General features: G+C 32.4%; 1 protein-coding gene and 1 pseudogene across 2 annotated transcripts in view; both read right to left on the bottom strand.

Moving 5' to 3' along the window:
- Positions 1–5,094: 5,094 nt before the first annotated feature.
- Positions 5,095–16,438, bottom strand: part of LOC146997269 (cullin-5-like) — a 572,661-nt pseudogene continuing 561,317 nt past the window's right edge. The window contains exon 21 of the transcript XR_015040943.1: positions 5,095–10,034. The product of XR_015040943.1 is annotated as a cullin-5-like (transcript). The remainder of the gene's footprint in view (positions 10,035–16,438) is intronic.
- The window catches only part of LOC146997277 (uncharacterized), a 32,247-nt gene continuing 30,461 nt past the window's right edge, over positions 14,653–16,438 (bottom strand). The window contains exon 2 of the mRNA XM_085816303.1: positions 14,653–15,811. Within this exon, the coding sequence (XP_085672429.1) occupies positions 14,875–15,708 (834 nt within the window). The 5' untranslated portion in view covers positions 15,709–15,811 and the 3' untranslated portion in view covers positions 14,653–14,874. The remainder of the gene's footprint in view (positions 15,812–16,438) is intronic.

Here is a 16,438-nt window from a genome sequence, read left to right as displayed (position 1 = left end):
TCCCATTTAGGTAATATTTTATTACTGCATTTTACAATATAAAGGAAGTATTATAATTACGAAAATTTTCAAGTATCACATTTCAGTGGAAATATCCATTTTGTCCATATCTGAATCCATTTGGATGATTTTTGTGCGACATCTCATACGGACAGAATAAAGACTTCTTCCTTTTCATAGTATATTTTATAATGCATTTAAAAGGGATTTTTTCGTGTTCTCTGTATGTATGTAGATATAATATATGTGTGTATGTATCTCGCATAACTCAAAAACGATTAGCCGAAGAATATTGAAATTTTCTAAAGAGTAGGCTTGCTTCTCTCTTTATATTGCAGGTTAGCTGTACCAACCGTATATGTATATGCTCACGTATATGTACACCAACATCCTTTATCCGGCTTAAAAGTCCCTACACGACCTTTATTTTTGCGATCGTTGCTTGTAGTAATATACTTCCAGTTATGGAAATGTTTTTAAATCACGAAAATATTCATGTTTTGGCGATGTCAAATTTTTAAAAAAATTCTTTTTTGACAAATAAGTAAATCCAAATTTTAATACAGTCTCGCGGTTCGTATACTTACATTTGGGAAAGTTTCATACTTGTTATCTATATAGTATATAAAGAAGAAAGTTTGTGTGTTTGTTCTCTCATAACTCGGTCACTACTATAGCTATCACCACCAAACATTCTACAATTAGGTCGACGTCACGTTTCTCAAAAAAAAAAAAAAAAAAAAAAAAAAAAAAAAAAAAAGTAGCTAAAATCAGAGCTATAAATAAAAACTCGGAAAAACGATAATTTTCTTTCTCATTTTTCGAGTGGCAACAGTCTCGCAAGCTGGAGACGAAAATCTGCTTTATTTCGAAAGTTGTTACCATTGCTCTCTTTCAAATCCTAGAGTTTGTTAAAATACGAAAATAGATAAAAGATGAAATAAAAATTGCTTTCCCAAACATTAAATACGTTATTCCCGATTCCGAAAATTCGAGGGAAGCCATTTCGACTATTCTCATCTTAACCACTTTCATGAGCGAAAATACTAATTAAAAATTCTGAAAGTTCTAATTTTCGCACTCATTTTTCCTAGTGGTAACAGTCTCGGGCGTTGAAGATAGAATTGTTTTATTTCGAAAAGTGTTGCTACTGCTCGCTTGCAAATCTTACATTTTGTTAATAAAAAAAATTGTCAATTTTACATAACCTATATATATAAAGAAGAATGTCTGTTTGTGTGTTTGTTTGTTTGTTTGCGTTATTGATTTCTCATCAATTATGATAAATATTTTGCGACATTGAATCGACTAAAGTTGAATATAGGTGAAATATTGGATGGAACTTGAGCTGTTATGGCCATTTGATTAGAAAGACGAAAATCACTAAAAGCTGAGTGACATTGCTTCTGATACAATGAGAGAGAATTATATTTTTCTATCGAAATTTTTTATGTGGGGTTGCATATCGCACCAGACTGAAAAATGTATAACTATGAATCGTATTTTTTACATCGTTAGAGAAGGATTACAACGGTATCGTTCTCTCTGTTGTTAGATACATTGCTTTCAATCTAACTTAATTGACATCGGGTACTTCCGCTAATAAAGAAATAAAATTAGAAAAAATTCATAAACGCACGACCAAAATTAAGCAGTATACATTATTTCAAAATCAGCAACTTTCTTTTAGGAATCGGGTATTCAAGTTTGAAAGAGCAATTCGAAGAAATAAATTTAAATGATCAGCAGCAAAAAGTGTGTATAATTTAATAGGCCTTATAAGGAAATTCACATAACTTATAAGGAACAATACATAAGGCCTTACAAGGCCTTATTTGTTGTTCGCCTGAGATTTTTGATTTTAGTAAGCACATAATTTTTCGATTTTTTTCATTTGAAAAAATATGCGTCTGTTTCTCGTACTTTTCTAATATACAGTGAATTATTTCATAAGAGCATTACGCGGAAGTTTCTAATTATTCGTTTATATATAGTATATAGACATTGTCAAAAATTCGTTTCCTCCAGATGTAAACCACCTGTTTCTCGACCTGGCCCAAACAGCTTTTTACATATTGTTAACTGCAAACAATCATTCGATTTACTGCATAGTTAAATGGAATGTACTCTGAGAGCTGAAAAATGTCAACTAAGCAATTTGCAATTTGATTCATTACTAGTAAATCTAAAATCAGTTTCGTTATTTTAACAAGAAAGGGCATTTTTATGCATAGTGCTGGAAATAGATTAAAGATTTAATAAAAATTAAATTTTAGGTTCGAGTTCCATTTGACGAATATCAAAATGTTTACCTTGAAATATTAATAAAAGTATTTTGAAAATAGGAATGTAATTTTTAATTAATTTAAATCTATTTACTCTAAAGCAAAATGCCGTTACATTAAATATCAGAGGCACAAGTAGAAGATATAGAACTGGATATAGATGGCTAGAAGTAAGAAACAAACAGAAAAGAAAGAGAGAGATCAGAGTAAAATTATTCATGTTAAATTCAAATGGAAAGAATTTGAAAATGCTATATTTCAATAGCTAAGATTTAGTTAACTCTAACAGGGAGAAGTACCTCATATGGGCATAGTCTACATCATAAGTGAAGTGGTGAAAGCATACGGTATCGTGTTTTTACTATTTGAACACTTTCGAAGATCTGAATGATGAGTTTATATATGTCAAATACTCTATTAATTACTTATCTCTATCTATCTGTAATTATACACGTACTGTCCAGCAATGAATGCTCGATGTATAGGTCACAGCCACTATCCCACCAAAAGAGAAAACTTTCATTTATGAAACTTCCTAGTACGTCTGCCAGGGAAACGAAAACAGGCTTTACATCTAACATTATACTGCACATTTTTATGAAACATTAACATTTTGATTCGACCCTTTTGTTTTATTTTGTTTTGAGTTTAAGCAAACGTTTCGAAAATCATTCCTACTTGTAAATACCTGTTTGTTTCTTGTATGTTTGGGGCACCATTGGTCATGTGGTTAGGATTGCAGAATACTGAGAGTTTTATGGAACTGATCATCCCAATTGTAATTTCCATTATTTATATACAAAAACAATATAGGAGCATGAAAAACACCAATATGGATAGTTTAATAAGACGAAACTTCAGCTCGTAAGTGCTGATAAAAAACAATGTACAATAACTAAATGTTACTGTAGGATGTTTATTATAGCTTAAATAAACAATATTCTGTTTTTGCTCAAACACAGCGTTAAAAATACCAAGTGGTTGACACGAAGCCACATAAATTTCATTTGACTAATTATTAATATATTATTATATCATAATATTAGTTAGCAGTGGTAAATCTAGGTATTAAAAAACCGTAAACACGAATTTTTGAAAATTTTAATATTTCTCTTTTCGCCACGTTTGAATTATCCATTTGAAATTAGTCATCAAGAAGGTGGCAAGGGGCCTTCATTTTCAAGGAATGATTTCTACCGGCCGTAATTTTACAATAATATTATAAGATTAGACATAATAAATCTGACAGCATGAATGCATTATATGAAAAAAGCACGGAATTTGCAATGTTTTGCTGTAGAATGTTATATTAATTCTCGATTATCCGTGTGTGGAATACCCATCTTGCAATTTGGAACTAGGTACCGTTGAAGCAATTTTAAGCGACCAGCGAATATATATTTCATTTAGTCAATTTGTCGAAATTTTAATCTTTTTAATTGCAGTTTTACATTATTTTGATTACCTTTAAAAACGAACGTGAGTAACTCATCTGAAAATGTATAAGCTGTGAGAGAAATCATATTGAATGATCTGAGCATACACAGGAGACTAGTTATATGCCTTTGGCTTTACAATCCTTGTTAGAATATTTCATTTTCAGAGTTGTGTTTTTGTGTTTATTGCAGCTTGTAGGATGATGAGTGAAACTGCTTGGAACTCCGTGCATTAAATAAGTGCAAACATTGGTTACAGACCTTGTTAATTAAAAAAAATTAAACTTTACAAAAAATAATGTTACAGAATACATATATTTCTTTTACATTCCGAATCAATTTTTCGTACCTAGTTGAGTCACATAAATTATGACAAACTTTGAGAAATTAATTTAAAAGAATTAAATATGAAAAAAAAGAAATAACAAAACAATTATAATTTGGCTGTGCGAGAAATCTCATAAATACTACGTTTATGTTTCTGAACAAATGCATACTTTCCCTCCATTTCTATCTATCAATTTTATCAATTATCTCTCACACCCTTTTTTATGAAAATCTGTGATAACACTTTACAAACATTTAAACAAATAAATGAAACTTATACAGATTGGACTGTCAAATACCTCGAAAAATTAGTTGTTAAATTTCAAAAAATATCAGATTTCATTACGAGATATATCTGACATCGAAACAGGTCTCAATTCGATAATGTCATGGATTTTTAGAATTATGATTACAGTTTGAAATTATCCTTATTATATGAAAAATATTAAATAAATTTGTTATATATCAGTTTCCTTGCACACTCTTGTGCTATATGTACTTTAACGTACAAAGAACGTTATAGAATAATACGTTATAGAACGTTATAGAATAGTGTTATCAATGGTTATTTAAACCAAACTGCTGTGCGTTTTTAAGGCCGAGCGGTAGCTTTCTAATTAACACGCTGAGTTCGGCGCCGAATTTGCTGTCCTTTCCGTTCAGCCGGCAGCGAGCTAAGCCTTAAAGCTAAGCCGTGTTTTTGTTTAGAATGTTTCAATACATTTCATTAATGCTAAATTTGATCACATTTCATTGAGACTATATTTATTTTTTAACTTATACTGTCGGTTCCGTGGAACGACGCCAGGCAAACGAAAATTCCAGTGCCGGTTCCCAGGGACCGACGCCGGCCACACGGAAAGTTCACTGTCAATCCCCAGGGACCGGCGCCGCGCTCAACGTGTTAAGAAAGTTTCGGGCCGGTAAGTAAATATGTATTTAATTCAAATATATGAATTGATATGTAATCTATATATATGATTGATTGTATTTGAGTTCCATTTCGAATACTCAAAACTTAAACACAAAGAACTAGAGGCAGCAGATACATAAATCAGTTTATTGAACGCAATTTAACAGAATCGTTACAGGTGATGAGATGTGGGTAGCTCACTTCACCACAGAAAACAGCAACTCACAATTGATTGGCGTCACAGGGATCCACGCGCCGGACGATCCTCAGTCTATGCACGGAAATTGAAGTCCTCAGTCTATGCAAGGAAATTGAAGGGATAGTAAAGGCATTCTGCTCATTGACGTATTGGCGAGTGGTGCTCCGGTGAAAGCTGATCTTTATTGCGCTTTACTAGAGAACATCTGAAGAGCCATTCAGAACAAATGGTTTGGGATGCTCAGTGCTGGTGTTGTGGTGTCCTACGACAACATCGGACGCATACGGGGAATTCCACAAAATATATGTTGCAGACGTTTCGCTGGGAGATGTCTGACCATCCATTCTATGGCTTCGATCTTGCTGTTAAGTACTTCCACGTGTTATTGCACCTGAAGACGTTCTTGTCTGGGCACACTTTCCTACAGGTGAAATGTTGCAGACAAATGTGACGGGCTGCCTTTCTTCCCAGGCGACAGACTTCTATGACACTCTAATGGAAATAGGTAACCGACGCTATGACAATTGGTATAGTTCCGATGTTTCTTATGCTGAGAAGTAGCAGAAATATAGCTGTATCTTTTGCAATAGGTTTTTCCAGGTAATAAGACTTTGTTTTTTATGGTTTACGGCAAAGTAATTTTTCGGACGACCCTCTTATTGTTTAAATAATCATTATCAAATGAATATACCTTCATCTAAATCAATATCTAACTCATTGAAATCATCATATATATAAATTTCCTTCTAAATCCAATCAACTTCATCTGCTAATCTAAGACATCTAACTAAGCATAACTACCCAAAACACATCTTCATGTTAAACCATCATATATATATATATTATCATCATCATCGTCATTTAAAATATCGCCAAATTAAGATAAATCATTATAGCTCAAATCAACTAAATAAAAAGCAGTATCATCTAAATCACCACCATCAACAATATGATTCTCATTTGATCATCGTCTTCATCACCTCAAACTTCTAAATCACCATCAAAATTGTTATCTGAATAACCAAGAAAGAAATTATAAAATTATCACCAGATAATTGAAAACCATCATTTAAATAATCATCATCATCGAAATCATACCTTCAGTTTAAACCGTCGTATATGTCATCATCACCATTATCATCGTCGAGATAGATAAATCATAATCTTCCAGATCATCTAAATAGAAAGCAATATCAACCAAATCATCATCTTCTTCATCCTCATTTAATCATCGTCTTTATTGTCTAACTCCTCTAAAGTATTATATAAATCACTCTCACATCATGTATAAAATCGTCATCAGTCAAAACTATGTCACCATCAAATTCATCTAAATATTTATTATCACTTAATACACATCGTCATTTTAATCATCATGTATATCGCGTCACCATGATCATCGTCAGAATAAGATAAACCATCATCACCCAAATCACATCAGTCATTCTAAACCATCCTATGTATCATCTTCATCATCATCATTGAAGTCGTCGTCAGAATAAAAAAACTTCACCTAGATACAAAGCCCGATCATCTAAAGTTTTATTATCATCCTACTCAATTATTCATACTCTTCATCACTAAACCATATACTCACGACCACCTAAATAAAAAATCAGCAGCAGTTAATCTAAATTGTCGTCCTCAAAATTCCAGTTAAATTATTCAAATCATCGTCGTTTAAATCATGACTTTTTAGTGTTTCGCTAGTGTGCCGTCAAATAGAGCCAGTTTCATTCAGGTACAGACAGAAGGATATCACCGGAAGTTCACTATCGTTGGTTCAGGTGTAGTAACCAACCGCCCTCAGGAGATGCCAGAGGCTTGGGTACGTAGCCGAAACCTATGCCATCTTAGATAACGTGACACTCGGAAGTGACGTAAGAGTTTGAATAACGTAATGTTTCAAAAAGTTTGGTTTTTGTGACAACGAAAATATTTTTTAAAGTTTCATTTCTTCCGGAAACGACGAATTGTTTTCTTTTTTTTTTAGGCAACGGCCTCTTGAACCCCTTGAAATCTTGTTTGTAATGACATTAAAAATTTCCCTTTTATCATTAAATCTGTATTTGTTTTTAATTGAGCATCTCATTATTTACTGTTTGTTCATTTTGCATAATTTTAATATAATAATAATAAGCCAAATGCAAAATGTTAATCGTTAAAGAGAAATGCGACCAGAGATATAAAATTAAAAATTAAAAGACAAAGAATTAAATTTATATATCAAGTTTTACCAGAATAGAAAAAAAAGAGAAAGGACTTTAAAGAATAGAATAGTTGAAGGGGTGATGAAAGCCAAAACATTTCATAAAATGAGGATTTCTGATATTTGCATTTTCAAATTCTCTACAATTTTAGCTTTCTTAAAACACCGTTCTTTAATCTCTATGAAAATTAGGACTGTACAAAATCTAGCTTTAATTTGTCATTGAATACTTTGATAATTGAGAATTTTTACATAAAATCGCGTTTTCCCCCGAACGTGATTTTTTATACTCGATGTAGTACCTGTTCTCAAGAACTACTGCTCACAGGTATCTGAAATGTTTATACCTTATTTACTACGCTTCCAAATATTTGCCGAAAAGAGCTTTTGATTATAATCAGTGCTAAATTTTACTATGCGTAACAAAATATACTGTAAAATACTCTAAAATTTAAAATGATAAAAAAGCTCTTTTCAGTATATTCAGCTAGGTATTGTGATGTTACTTCCCTTAGCGAAAGACGTTTCCAGAACATTTTATCCGCGAGGGGCGAAAGACGGTTAAAGGAAGGGACGTAGTTACGCCGGAAAACAGAGTGGAGGCAAGCTGGTGGGAAGAATACCAGACTTGTGACTTTTGCGGTTGGACCGGCAGTCATGCCGTGTGCAAAGAGATAACTTAAGCTAAATGTATAGTAGTGGTATTTGTTTTATTGTGTATTGTTTAATAAATTAGTGGATAAAATTTCAAAGCTGATGGAGATTATTTTCCTATTATGGCGAGTGCATGAGAAATGACCGAACCCGCCTCGGACTTGAAACGGCGCGAGGTGCAAATCGGCGCAGTCGATAGGATAAGATTGTGAAAAAGGAAATCACTAAATAGTGAAAATAATCACTAAATAGTGAAAATAATAAATAAATATGGTTGTAAAAAGTTACTGAAAGTTATAAAATGAAATTCGGTGATAGTTCACGAATGGATCTACGATGAGAGAAGATTTTTATGACGAAAGAAAATGGCGCGTTTAGGGCCATGTGTGCGAATAAATTCATCCGATTTGTGAAAGCGTGATGTGCTAAAAAGTTAACAGCCAGTGAGTGGTAAAATGGGATCATCAGTGTTCATCATCCTAGTGAAATCATGAAAAGTTAAATCAGGGATAATGTGAATTACCGTGTTGTAATCATGTCAAGTTACGTGGCACTGCAGTGTGCTCATGATTAAAGTTAACAGCGTCAAGTTGTGCTCTTCGTTCGATATTTTCACTATCGGGATCAAAGGTAAGTCCTTCTTAATTTATATATTAACCATATTAACTTAGAAAATTATAATTGTTTTTATGTCTGTTAATAACATGATTCGAATGTCAGGCGTTAAAGCCAGTAGACACCGAGAAAGTATATTTTATATGGAAATGAGAAATTAAGGTTCTTATTTTTATCAAGATATAGGAGATTCTTAGAGCAAGGGAAACGATTATTGAAACATTTGAAAATAATGAAAGAAGTTATGTTTGACCCACCATCGAAAGCTGAGAAATGGCTGTTCTTTTTACATCATGATGAAGTGATTCTTAATCTCTATAAAATATCTGAAGAAGGGAAAATTATTTTGCAGAGTTTAAAAACAAAAGTTAAAAGTTTGATCGCGACTCTCGATGAAATGGATTGATATAACAATATTATGATTAAAGACACCGTATTAAAAGAATTCGAGATTCCTCGGAAAAACCGATCGAGGCAGGCTGGTGGCGTGAATACGAGACTTGGTACTTTAGCGATTGGACCGGCAGCCATGCCGTGTGGAAAGAGATTACTTAAAACATGTTTTGCGCGCCTTATATTATGTATATAGTTGAGATTACTTAAAACATGTTTTGCACGCCTTATATTATGTATATAATTAAATGTATACTATACTAGTGATATTTGTTTTATTGTATATTGTGTACCGTTATGTGTAATAAATTAGAGGATAAAATTTCAAAGATAGAGATTATTTTCCTACTATGGCGAGCGCATAGACGAACCTGCCTCGTGCTTGTAAGAGCGCGAGGTGATAGATGTACTTTAATTACGTAAAAACCTTCAAGCCTGTAAGAACAGCAGATTTTCAGAAAAGGTAATCCAAAAATTGCCAATTCAACATTGTTGCTATAGGGTTTCCAACACCCCTTAATGAAAAGGAGTAAAATATTTTTTGAAAAAATGGCATTTATGGAAATACAAAAAAGAAATATGTTTAGCTTATAAGAGTATATAATATTTCTGTAAAATAAATAAAGTGAGAATTTAAAAGCAATTTTTTAAAATAAAAAACCAAAAGGAAATATTTATAGTTTTTAAAATCAGTATTACTTTTGTAAAATGAAAGAACTTAAAATCTTTTTAAAGTAAAAATAGCGAAAAGAAAAATTTAAATTAAAGTTTCACGTTATTAAACTAAATATTGAAGAAAGAAACATTTTTGACACGAGAAAGGGAAAATAAAAGAATTTAAAAGTCAAAATTGCATTTACACAAGTTGCAACTTTGATAGAGATTCGCGTTCCTTTAAGCCTCGGGCGTCTTCCTATGACGGTCGGTTACTATTAAGCTTGTTATTGTAAACTGGCTATTCAAATTACAGTCGGTATGCGCAAAGGGGGCCTGAATCTTCATCCTGAAAAATAAACAAAATTATTGTTACACATCACATAAAAATATCAGTTAAAATGATATTTCAATTCTGAGTCACAAGCATGAGAATATTTGAGAAGGTTACATGGCATACGCAAATAACCAAAATGAAAGGTACTCGAAACGCATGTCTGTGCACTGTCTGCAAAAGTTCAGACCGGATCTTGGTCGTTTGTGGTAGGCATTGACTTGCAAGTACAAATGTGTTTTGAAAAACGTAAATGTTTGCGCTTTGGTACTTTTAAATTTAAAGTCATTTGTTTTGTAAAAATTACGAAGCCTAGCTCTTCATATGTTTCTCCGACACTCATAATTTTATGAGGAAAAAGTTTGCACTCGTTATGAAATAATTTTGAACATAAGTATCTCCGTCTGATTTCGATTGACATCAGTCAATTGTTTTGTGATTTATTTCTTATAACCAAAAGGAAAGTTTCCGAAATGAAGTCTAGGTATTGGAGGAAAGAATAATTAGTAAAATGTAGAAAACTGATACTTTTATTTTCAGCTTTTTTGAAATGAACTCATTATGCAGCGTGCCAAAAAAATTAAAAAGACTTCTCTCAAAATTTAATTTTCAATGTTCTATTTTGGAAATGAAAATACCAATTAACAATAGACAGAACTCGTCCTTGACTTTGTAAATTATTCTAGAAATCCTTGACTTCCTATAGCTGGTAAAAACCTGAAATCTCTTACTAAATTTGGCATGGAATATGCCAGTAAATTTCAAACGTAAAAATGTGCGCCATTTGTTTTTACATAAAATTTCTCATATAAATAATTCTTGGATTAGACTTTTTTTGAAAAGTATCTTGACCCAAAACGTTTAAACTGTTTTCTTAAAACTTTCGTTTGCTATTGAAAATTTTATAAATATAACTAGACTGAGTTTTGAATAAATGAAATTACAACCCATAAGCACCTTGTTGGAACATTTTGTATAAGAAAACGTAATCGCATATAAATCAAGTTCTTATATCGCTTAATTACAATGCATCAGGTCTTTAGTAAATAAAGAAAGCAATAAAATACACATGGTGGTTTGGCAATACCAAAAACATCATATCTCGCAACAGCTCTTCTTGATTATTTCATACCTTAGGAAACACGAGCAAATATGTCAATTGCGGAAACATTGCAGTTTGGCAAGCGATAAGGTGGTGCGCAGGAGAAATGATTATCGGGGAAAATATTTCTGCAAGGTAGGAGGTGATTTGTATTCATTCTGGATGTGGAAGAGAATGTTATTCTAGGACTTCGAGAAATAAGGAACATCATTTGGATAAGAGTGCACTTTCGACCAAAGTGAATTTGCGGAATTAGGAGTCATGTTTCTTCTTTCTGTAGTCATTTGAAGCCGTGGTTCTGATGTCAACATCAAAGACTTAACGATATCACATTTGCTTTTAGTGAAGTGTAGTTCATCCAGTGCTTTCTTCACCAGTAGTTATGGCTTTCGCCGAACGAAACAAACACTATGCAAGTTTCAAATGTTAAGTCATTCAGTTTGCGAAAGAAAATGGAAATCATGCAGGATGGTTTTCGTGAATGCTTCGTACACGAGTGGAAGAGGCATGAAATTTTACAATGATTATTGCGCCAAAGAATAAATGTGTATTGCATAAAGAAGTAATGAAATAGCTTACCGTCGGCGAAAGTGTTGGAAACTGCATTGTAGAAAATCCCCATCATCACTAGAATGGATTAATTGTAACAAGAAACAGCGTACGTTTCTTTGCCTTAAAAATAGAAGAAACGAGTGCAAATGGAAGTGAAAACTCTAAAGCAAACTGAGGTTGTGTATTCGATTTACTTCACGGAATAATTCAGTTCTCCGAGAAAAAGAGATAAAATTTTTTCAAAGGCTTCGAAAATATAGAGATAAAACTTTGATGAGTTTTTAAAAATATGTTAAACTTTATTTACTATCACGTGTTGCAAATATCGATGTCATTCCTGAAGTTTTGATATAGTAGGAGATAAAGAAACAATGATATGAAAGAAAAATAACGGTTAACATAAAATCAATAGGCCAACGAGAAATCTCACCTCACCGTACTGATCTCCTGCTTAGCCGACCGTACGAAATTAAAAGCTCATCGATATCTTGAAAAGAAAGACTTTGCTGAAGTGCAGTTTCCCGAAAGTGTTTTCATCCGTATTCACGAGAAATGATCGGCGGAGAAAAATGTTGTGAAACTGTGGATAAGAAATATTTGGCAAAAGCTTCCTTTTGCCTCAGATAATCAAGAAAGTCTAATACTTTGGGACATGTTCATCCTCCATCTAACGGATAGCACAAATATGTTGTTGAAAGAGTGTTATACAGATATGACAGTTTATCCAAGCGGATTATTGCCATTAGTTCATATATTAGACATATATGTCAATAAATCATCGATAGAATATTTTAAACGTTAGTGGAATACTCGAACAAAAGTGAAGGTGAAAAAACTAATTACAAATGGAGACCAAATACGTCATGTCAGCGCATAAATAGTGTGTCAGTAGATAATAAAATCACGGAATAAAATTAAACCCGTTTAATTTATGTGGTATATCTGACGGTCTAGATGCAACGAAAGATGATTATTTATGTGTGGATCAGAGTAAAAGTTACGGCAAAACTGAAACAGAATTCGATGATGTGCTTGAAGTTATAGATTGAGACGTATATGAGGAACTTGGATCTGTCTATGCAAGTATGGATCAGAGGTGAAGGTGAAAATGAAACAGAATCCGATAACGAAAATTTTTAAGTACATAAACTATGTTATTTCTCTTAAATAAAAAGCATTTAATTACACGCAGAAATCTAATTTTATCTAATTCTAATCACTTTTTCCATATTTCTAAACATAACATTTTTATAGCTGGCGTACAGCGCGTACCCATAAATTTCAATCTTGCATTTTCTTTTAAAAGTGCGCCTTATACGCCTGAATATACTATAGCAAACATAGCTGAAACTTAAGTGATAGAGATATTTACATGCTTGCTGAAGCATTATATTCTGTTTTTTTTCCCTTCTATTAGTGTATAAATGTTTTCAAAATTTCGATGTTACGTTTTTCAATCTTTGTGTTTAGAAAAGGGATAAAGAATTCAAACTTTTATCTCCGAAAACAAAATTCTAAATCAGATTTCTAATGAAGAAGTGAAATTCTCTATAGCTTTACTTTCCGGACTAATTAAAATTAAGAAAAAGAAGAGAGAAAAAAAATAACTGATTTGGGTAAGCAGAATATTTAGCCATTCAGTATCTATTGATGGGAATGTATATAACTCTAATGAATAGTACAGAAATAAGATAAATTTACGTTTCAGTTTGTAGGCCTTACATTTCAAAATGGTTTTAATACAGCTTAAAGAGCATAGCCAAAGATTATGCTCTCAGCCGCTTTTTCAGTAATAACGTCAGAGAATAATTCTTACAGTTACAATGTTTTCAAATAATCCATTCCTTCAAAAGTAATCTATTGTACTAAGATAATGTGTTTTCGAGGGCAGAAAATGAAACAGAACGGCGAGATCCATCAGAGTATGATCCTGTAATGCTTTAACAAATCTTTCGCAGTCTTAAGTAATAGAGAAATGTGGTAGAGCATCATCTTACACTATATTCTTGTATTCATATTATTTGTATTATGTGACTATGTGTCTCTATTCGATGTGCGGGAAAAAAACGTCTCCAACAGGTTTATATATACGATACCATTCAGATAAACGCAAAGGAAACCAACATTTCCATCTAATAATATTCATTTTATTTTAATTATACCATTTTCTAGTTAGATAACCAATTTGTGAGCAAGAATTTGCATCGTAACAGTGAATCATATTGCTGCCAAATTCCAAATATAAAAAACTAAAGCTCACGAATCACAAACCGAGAGTTTCTGTGAGATTTATGAGGTGCGAAGGAATTTCTATTTTGAAAGAAATCGAAATTGATATAAATTCGCTTTATAACATATTATTCAGTTTATTTATCTAATTATATTATGATTCTGATGTAATGTATACACACATTTTAAAAGTTATTTCTTTCGCTCATTTCAATTTGTAATCTTGAATTTTTACACTGAAAAAATCCTGAGTAGAGACGGAAACTGTGGTATGTCAAACTGAATTTAAACAAGGTGAAAGCAAATGAAAAGCTAATGTACATACTACAATAGCTTTTAATTTGTTTAGAATTACAATCTTAGTAATGCAAATCATGCTGATTAACACATAATTAAAAGTGGATAAACATTCCTTTTTGAACGTTTCTTTGAACCTTGATATAAAGTTCTATGAATATCTGCAGTTGGATAAGACAGCTCAGGGTCAAACAAATTTTAAAATGAAATTTGTATAAATTAATTTCATGAGTTCAATTATGAAAGATATGCCGTGCAATATTTATTTGCACAATTTAAAGCCAGTAGCACAACATAAATTTATTGTTGAAAAATATTGTCATGTGTAAAGCTATGTGTTAAAAAAGTCAATAAACTGTGACTTTCCAGGTAAAACCGGAAGACCTCGCAGCCATGAAAGGCACTGAAAACATAGATCTGAACTACGAAAGAGTGTACTTAGTTGCTGCTAAAATAATACTGGTATCTTAAAGTTAGCATGACTAATTACTAGCTTATAATATATCAGTAGTTACACTTACCGAGCAAAATATTATCAAATGCCGTCCATATACTAAGAACACCATAAAGTTCTTGATAATAAAAATGTTGTTGATAATAAATTTTGGTAAAATGAAGCAGGTATATGATTTATTTGTTCTATTTTTCTTTTCCGGGTCTTGCTTCGTTTGGTCATTAAATCAATCGTTCTACAGTCGGTATCCAGTTCTGGCTCTTTTCGCAGTTCAACCGGTTTCTTTTTCGGGTTTGACAGTTCTTTTCCGGTTCCAGCTTGTCTTTCAGATTTGGAATCTTTTCCGTTTTTTGCTTCTTTTCCAGGTATTGCGTCTTTTCAGACTCCTCTATATTTTCCATTTCTGGCATCTTTTCCGGCTCTTGCTTCTTTTCCAGTTTTTGCATTTTTTCCAGTTCCTTCTTCATTTTCAGGTCTCTCTTTTTTGGTTTTTGCAATTTTTCCCTCAACTTTTGCCTTTCCAGTTCATTTTTGTGTGCTTGTTTTAGCATCTCTTCAATATGTTTCTCCATTTTCAGTTCTTCTTTCTTTTCTAGTTTTTGTATTCCTTCCCGTATTTTCTTCTTTTTCAGTTCTTCTTTCTTTTCTAGTTTTTGAATCCATTCCAGTAATTGCTTCTTTTCCAGTTCTTTCTTCTTTTCTAGTTTCTGTTGCTTTTCCAGTTTTTGTTTGTTTTTCAGTTCTTCCTTCTTTTCCAGTTTTTGCTTCTTTTTCTGCTCTTGTTTCATTTTCATTTCTTGCTTCTTTTCCAATTTTTGCTTCTTTTTCAGTTCTTGCTTCTGTTCTAATTCTTGTATCTTTTCCTGTTCCTGCTTCTTTTCTAGTTTTTGTATCTCTTCCAGCTTTTGTTTCTTTTTCAGTTCTTGCTTCTTTTCTAGTTTTTGTGTCATTTCCAGTTTTCTCTTGTTTTCGAGTTCTTGCTTCTTTTCCAGTTTCTCCTTCTTTTCCTGTTCTTCCTTTTTATTCAGTTTTTGATTCTTTTCCAGTTTTTGCATCTTTTCCGGTTCTCGCTTCTTTTCCAGTTCCTTCTCGTTTTCCAGTTCTTTCTCGTTTTCCAGTTTTTGCTCCTTTTCATGATCACAAGGAGGATTTTCCAATCTACAAAAAAATCGGTATATCTTTATTTCATTAGTAAAATAGTGAAAGTAATGCAATGACGATCACGTTTAACATGTACAACACTTCCATATTTAGATACTATATAACACTTTTGGCTCAGTTTCATAGGGAAAAAACTCCCCGTAGATTATTGCCTGGCAGAATTGTTTTCTACAAAGGGTGAATTTGTTGTTTTCGTTGTTCTGACCTAAAGCCAAGCAGATAAGTTAAAGTATTTTGCGTTATTTGTATGCAATAAGCGGCCTCCATGAATCTCACGTAGAGCGTAATAATTTGCAAAGTTTCAGTGCCTTACTTTTCCTTACTTAATTTTTACATAAGTTGCAATAATAATAACAGAAATAATAAACAGGTGGCTTAAAAACAGAGGGAAACAATGACGAAAATTGCAAAATAGGAGGAAAAAAGGAAACTGAAATGAAAAGGGAAACAACTACAAACAAAGGATGGAAAAAGCATTTTAGAAGATATACACGTAACGTTCTTTCTGAATCAGCCAAACCTGTATTTTAACGAGTCTCTTTGCATCGCTGGCTGCACAGATTTCAAATTTTCTCTCGTTATTCAAAATTCGGATCATATTGCTGGTCTTTTTCGTAGTCCATC

This window comes from Stegodyphus dumicola, chromosome 5, assembly GCF_044657685.1.
Source record: "Stegodyphus dumicola isolate Sdum_Otavi_A_Nest chromosome 5, ASM4465768v1".
NCBI classification, from domain to species: domain Eukaryota; kingdom Metazoa; phylum Arthropoda; class Arachnida; order Araneae; family Eresidae; genus Stegodyphus; species Stegodyphus dumicola.
This window is presented reverse-complemented; position numbering and strand designations above follow the sequence as displayed.